General features: G+C 53.1%; 1 protein-coding gene across 2 annotated transcripts in view; it reads left to right on the forward strand.

Annotated features, from left to right (window-relative positions):
- Nucleotides 1-5,889, forward strand: part of PLEKHD1 (pleckstrin homology and coiled-coil domain containing D1) — a 31,320-nt gene extending 25,431 nt beyond the window's left edge. The window contains exons 9-13 of one of the 2 annotated variants that reach the window (XM_045448116.1): nt 1,755-1,933; nt 2,455-2,587; nt 2,955-3,099; nt 3,422-3,571; nt 3,796-5,889. In XM_045448116.1, coding sequence (XP_045304072.1) covers nt 1,755-1,933; nt 2,455-2,587; nt 2,955-3,099; nt 3,422-3,571; nt 3,796-4,004 — 816 coding nt within the window. In that variant the 3' untranslated portion in view covers nt 4,005-5,889. Of the gene's footprint in view, nt 1-1,754; nt 1,934-2,454; nt 2,588-2,954; nt 3,100-3,421; nt 3,572-3,790 lie in introns of both variants that reach the window. The other variant, XM_045448117.1, reaches the window with a different exon arrangement.
- The last annotated feature ends 605 nt before the right edge of the window (nt 5,890-6,494 follow it).

Raw genomic sequence — 6,494 nt, forward strand, 5'->3', positions numbered from 1 at the left:
CATAGAATGTTCTTTCACCTCTTCTCTGCCTGGAGGACTCATCCATCCTACTAAGACTCAACTCCAACAGAACTGTAGCCAAGCTTCCCTGACTCTTCTAGGCAAGGTTTTGCTGTGAGCTCCAGGCTCCGGCAGCACTTTGCACGTCTTGTTATGGGACACTAGGTTGTGCCTTCTAAACGGTGAACTTCGCTAGACTGTCTTAAGGTGTCTCCCAGCCCAGCACCTAGCGGCAGCCTGGCACAGCGCTAATGTTTACTCTGAATTCATGAATTGCCTTGAGGGCTGCAAGGGTTTCTATTCTCTCTCCACTGACTAGAGGCTTAGTCTGTGGTGCCTTTATTTGTTTCTCTTTTCAGTTCACATCATGAGAGATGGTTCTCATGGAGAGTTTCAACTCTAGAATTTCTGGGTAGTGCAAGACCCCAGCCTGATAAATGACGAGGACATCTAAATCTGTTCTAGGGCTGGCTCCTTTTGAGCGTTTTTCATATGAGCCCAACACATGCCCTCACTCAGCCCTCGGGGAATAAAGACCCCAGAGGTCATGGTGCCCTTGGACGTCGGTTTTAGTAGGTGCCACTTCCACTGGAAGCTGCATTGAGCTCCTCCCTGAGTCCCTCTGTGGAGGAGTAACCTTGCCTCTTTGTGAGGAAGGAGATCTTGGTTTTGGCCTTTTACCTCCATGGAAGAAGGAAGATATTTGGGGTGTCTTTTTTTTTTTTTTTTTGGTGGATATTTTATTTTTATTTTTTTTTATTTTAACTTGTTTTATTTTTTATTTTTTTTAAAATTTACATCCAAATTAGTTAGCATATGGTGCAACAATGATTTCAGGAGTAGATTCCTTAGTGTCCCTTACCCATTTAGTCCATCCCCCCCCACAACCCCTCCCGTAACCCTCAGTTTGTTCTCCATGTTTATGAGTCTCTTCTGTGTTGTCCCCCTCCCTGTTTTTAGATTATTTTTGTTTCCCTTCCCTTATGTTCATCTGTTTTGTCTCTTAAATTCCTCATATGAGTGAAGTTATATGATTTTTATCTTTCTCTGACAAATTCCACTTAGCATAATACCCTGCAGTTCCATCCACGTAGTTTCAAATGGCAAGATTTCATTCTTTTTGATTGCCGATAATACTCCATTGTATAGATATACCACATCTTCTTTATCCATTCATCCATCCATGGACATTTGGGCTCTTTCCATACTTTGGCTATTGTTGATAGTGCTGCTATAAACATGGGGGTGCATGTGTCCCTTCGAAACAGCACCCCTGTATCCCTTGGATAAATGCCTAGTAGTACAATTGCTGGGTCATAGGGTAGTTCTATTTTTAGTTTTTTGAGGACCCTCCATACTGTTTTCCAGAGTTGTTGCACCTGCTTGCATTCCACAGATGTCTCTCTTTTTTTTTTTTAATGTTTATTTCTGAGACAGAGAAAGACAGAGCATGAGTGGGGGAGGGGCAGAGAGAGGGAGACACAGAATCCAAAGCAGGCTCCAGGCTCTGAGCTGTCAGCACAGGGCCCGACGCAGGGCTCGAATTCACAGACCACGAGATCATGACCTGAGCTGAAGCTGGATGCTCAACTGACTAAGCCACCCAAGTGCCCCCCGCCCAACCAACGGTGTCTCTTATAGAAGATTGAGTGATGAGGACATCCCTCCCTGAAACTGAAAGGCAGGTGAGGGCAGCCATGTTGGAAAACCTAAACTAGGTTATTTCCCTTCTTCCCTCCCCCCATCCATGCCAGGAACTCTCCATAGAGAAGAAGAAAACCCTGGCTATGCTGGAGGAGAATGAGAACCAGCTGCAGACACTGGCCAATCAGAGTGAGCAGCCCCCTCCCAATGGGGGTCTCCATAGCAACCTGAGGCAGATAGAAGAAAAGATGCAGCAGCTTTTGGAGGAGAAGCTCCTGGCTGAGAAGCGGTAAGGGGGCCTTCAACCCCTGAGTCCCATTTTGATAACATCCGTTGAACTGCACATCCAGACTCTTGGGTTCTAGCTGGCTTTGACCAGATAGGTCACTTACTTCCTTTTGCCTAGGACTCAGTTTCCCCACCAGGCAAATAGGAAGAAAACTTTCACTACCTAGAGCCGACCTGATCATGGTCTCTTGGACTGGTATGAACCATACAGACAGACATTAGTTCGGTCTAACAATGCTTTGTGGCAGGGGGGGCAGGTCCTCCAAGCCCCTTTGCACAAATGAGGAAACTGAGCCTCCGAGGATTTGTAGGACTTTCTTGAGGTCACAGAACTAGCAAGACCTGGACCCAAGACTCCAGTCTTCAGGCGGCGGCTCTCCTCGCTTAACCACACCACCCCTCACATCCCCAGAAAGTTCTGGGTCTCGGGGTTTCTCCAGCTGGGTCTCTAGGAGGGGCTGCCCTCCCACTGGAAAGGCCCGTTGGCGAGTGAGCACTGAGCACCACTTCTGCCCCCGGCAGGATGAAGGAGAACGAAGAGCGCTCTCGGGCCCTGGAGGAGGAGCGTGAGTTCTATTCGAGCCAGTCCCAGGCGCTGCAGAACTCGCTGCAGGAGCTGACGGCAGAGAAGCAGCAGGCAGAGCGGGAGCTCAAGGTTGGCCTGGGCCTGCTGGGAGCAGCCTGTGTGGGTGGACCTTCCCTCACATCCCTTACCGGGCAGCTACCTGAATGATCTCTGCCAGCCTGACCCGCCAGGGGCAGGCGATGGAGCCACCATTTGGGGAAGCAGTGATCCTGCTGCTTGGGTGGGGGGCGTCATTGGTACACACCTGCCAGGTACAGGGACTGAGTCCAGGCCACCTGGTCAAGGGCGCAAGACACGGGGCAGGGTGTGCTTAACTTCCATCCGAGTCCACAGGCCAGAAAGCCCGCTTGAGCCAGGGGTGATCAGGGAAGGCTTCCAGGGAGACGGCAGCTGCCCCCCAGGACCCCACTTCTCTCTCTCTTCTCTCCCCCCTCAGGCTGAGGTGAAGGTCCGCATGGACCTGGAGAGGCGTCTGCGGGAGGCAGAGGGGGCCTTGCGGAGTCTGGAACAAGGGCTTAACTCCAAGGTGCGGAACAAGGAGAAGGAGGAGAGGATGCGGGCTGACGTGAGCCATCTGAAAAGTAAGCCCCGGCCCCGGGTGCCAGCCCCCAGCCCTAGGGCTCGTCCCCTGCGGGAGTGCAGGCCCCGGGGAGCCCGGAACGGGGTCTGGTGTGCATTAGGTGACCCATAGATAGGGTTGGAGTTACTTGCCCAGACCCCCGCCGCCGGCACGTCCCCGGCGCGGCTCCCTCTGGGCTGTAGCCTCCGGTGGGGGCGTGGCTCGAGGTCCCGCCCCTTTGGCAGGGGCTGTGCCGGGTGGGCGTATTTCCCACGGGGGCGGGGTCGGGGTCGGGGCGGGGCCGCGCGGCGGGCGGGAAGGACGCAGCCCGACTGCGCGCACAGGGTTCTTCGAGGAGTGCATCCGGAACGCGGAGCTGGAGGCCAAGATGCCGGTCATCATGAAGAACTCCGTCTACATCCACAAGGCGGCCACTCGCCGCATCAAGAGCTGCCGCTTCCACCGGCGCCGGTCCAGCACGTCCTGGAATGACAGTGAGTGTGGCCGTCCGCGTGCCCTCCCGGGGTGGGGGTGGTCAGAGGCCGAGGGTGACAAGGCAGGAAGGTGGGCACTGGGAAGGGCTGGTCCAGCTCAGAGGCCGGCAGTGCGGCCTGGAACTGGCTGCAGCAGCCCGCCGGACGGGGGCCTGGGGCGCGAGGGAGGCGGGCTGGGGTTGGGGCCTGGGCCCAGCCTCACGGCCACCGTCTCCCCAGTGAAGCCGTCCCAGTCTTTCATGACCTCCCAGCTGGATGCCAACAACATGGAGGAACTAAAGGAGGTGGCCAAGAGGCTCAGCCGGGACCAGCGCTTCCGAGAATCCATCTATCACATCATGGCAAACCAGCCAGGAGCGCCCTCGGTGGTTCCCCGGGGTGGAAAGTGATGGGCGCTCCCCCCCTGCCTCCCAGGTCTTTTCTCAGTGGGTAGGGGCGGGAGGGGGTGGCAGAGGGAGGTCGGACTCTACCTGGCACCTCTCTGCTCCCCTCTGCGCCCCCACCTGGGGGCCGGCCTCACCTTCATAGGACAGGGATGGCACCTCCCTCACCCCCACCCGGAAACCTACTCTTGGGTTTACATCAGGCCCAATCAGGCCCAAGTTGGGTGCTGCCTGCTTGTCACCTGGTGCTTATCTGGTGAGGCGAGGCGGGGCCTGGCCTGGCTGCACATGGAGACATTTTGGTTGGGGACTGGGGTGGGCAGGGCCCATAGCTGTCACTTGTGCCCACTCCAACTCCCTGTGATGCTGCCTCCCTGTCTTTGTGTATAAAGGACTCCCCTCCCCACCTTGATACCTGCTTCCCCCTGAGGTTCCTAACCCTTTCTTTGCTTCTGAGACCCATAGACATCCCTCAGCCAAGGCCCCTTACTTTTACCACAACGTGGGGCAGGGAAGAGAGGGACCTAACACAGTGACGTTTGGGTTTTTGGCGTACCACACTTGCCACAGTGTCTCCTCTCCTGAGGTTGGGCCCTGGCTGATGGGCTACCCACTCACTCCCATATCCCTCCTGCATGTGTGCCTAGGGCCCTGGCTGGGATCTTGCAGCCAGCAGCCATTTTGAGGGCTCTCTCGGAGGACAAGGAGTAAGCTCAGGACATGGGACAGGGTGGCCCTGGCTCCTGCATTGTCCGCTCCTGGTTGGGTAGGAAGACAGCTGCCTCGGGCTGTGGTGGCCCTTGGCCCATGGGATCACACGTGTCTCCCTCTGAGCCGCCCCTGCTTTAGCCACCTTGCTGCCTCCTCTCCCTGCAGAGGCTTCATCCAGTGAAGCAATGTGACCCTGGAAGATGGGGGCCTGGCCCTGCAATAATGCCAGTAGCCAGTGGTTGGCCCTGTGTCATCTAGGGTGAAGCTGAAACACACTGTAGGTTGTCTGTGGGGTGTGTCCCTCACCCACAGTCTGCTCTGCTCCTCTCCTCCTAGCCACATCCTCCAAAGCTACCTAAATCCATTCGTCCCTCCAGAAAAGGAGGTCTGCCTGGGATCAGGGTGCTCATAGATGCTGGTGGTATTAAAGGCATTGATTCTCTGCTGCTTAGCAAACAGAGCGAGGTGCCCAGTCTGGAGCGGTGCACAGATGGCTGCAGGGCAAACCCCGGCAGAGGTGCTGGCCTCCCCCTCAAAATACATGCGTGTCTACTGGCCATCTAGCCCAGGCCGGCCCGGGGTGCCCTGCTCGGTGCTCAAGGCTGCCTGGTGAAGCTAAGGGAGACCCAACTCAAGCCTTGGGTGGACTGTGATGGCTTCAGCCAGTCTGTGGAATCTGGGTGGAGACAGGGACAGAGGCACTTAGAAACAATGCATCTGAAAAAGATGAGTTTAAAAAAAAAAAAAAAAAAAAAAACTTTAAACACGTAGGAACCTGCATAAACTTGGAACTCATTTATCTGACATGTATATAGGGTGGACTTTGAAATGAGGAAGATGTATAAAATCCAGATTACCATTTTATTTTTTGTTTGTAAAGGAATTAGTTTAATAATGGTTTGCTCTTGGAGAAAGACCGTTTGGAAATTTTCAAATGCATTTTTGCTCCCAGGCAGGCTATTAACCAGGAAGGCAAGTGCTGTTCCATGCACATTTACCAATCCCTAGTTTCTTTCCTACCATTTCACCCTGTACTTTCCAAGCCTCGGGCAAGTCTGGGTTATTGTCAACAAACTGATCAGCCCATAAGTATTTATTTGTACCTAACACTGTAAATAGAAAAAGAGAAACATCTCTATATGAAAATATATCACAGTGGGAATTACTTATTGGAAATGTATTGATCTGATTTTTTTTTTTTTTTTTAATAAAACTTATTCCTTGGCCAATTAAATGTGTTTCCTGCAGTAGGGCTTGTAGTCTGGTCATTGCTAGAGAGATGTTGCCCCCTGCAGGCCAAACGTGGAATTGTGCAATTCCCTGCGTGTAGTCTTAATAAGCAAGCACGTTTCCCCTACATAGAAGGAAATACTCCCCACTGCTGCACCTCCTGGAAGTGGCTTCCTAATAATTAACTGAAAAATCTGTCTTCCCACCCCGAGGTCCTGGCTGTTCCCATGTAACAAGGACTATCAGCTGGATTTGGTTCTGATTTGAGCACTGACCAAAGGGAGTAGACCACATGGATGGGAATGACCTCAGGGAGACAAAGCACACCTAGTTTTATGACTTGCTGGTATCAGTATCCCCACTGGAAATTGACAGCATGCCTCCTCTGAAGAGGAGAGGTTTATGTTTTTGTTTTGTAATCATGTAAGAGAGAGCAAGAAATGGTAATGACAAGATTCTCCTCCTATTTGGTATATTTCCTCACTGGGGATGGTTGATCTGTCATCAGGCCCAGGAGTGTCCTGGTTTGTATTGTTTCCCAGCATAATTATTAATGACTCCCCTTTCTGTTGTCCCTGATGTCCCAGTTTGTGTGATAG

This window comes from Leopardus geoffroyi, chromosome B3 (assembly GCF_018350155.1).
Source record: "Leopardus geoffroyi isolate Oge1 chromosome B3, O.geoffroyi_Oge1_pat1.0, whole genome shotgun sequence".
NCBI classification, from domain to species: Eukaryota; Metazoa; Chordata; class Mammalia; order Carnivora; family Felidae; genus Leopardus; species Leopardus geoffroyi.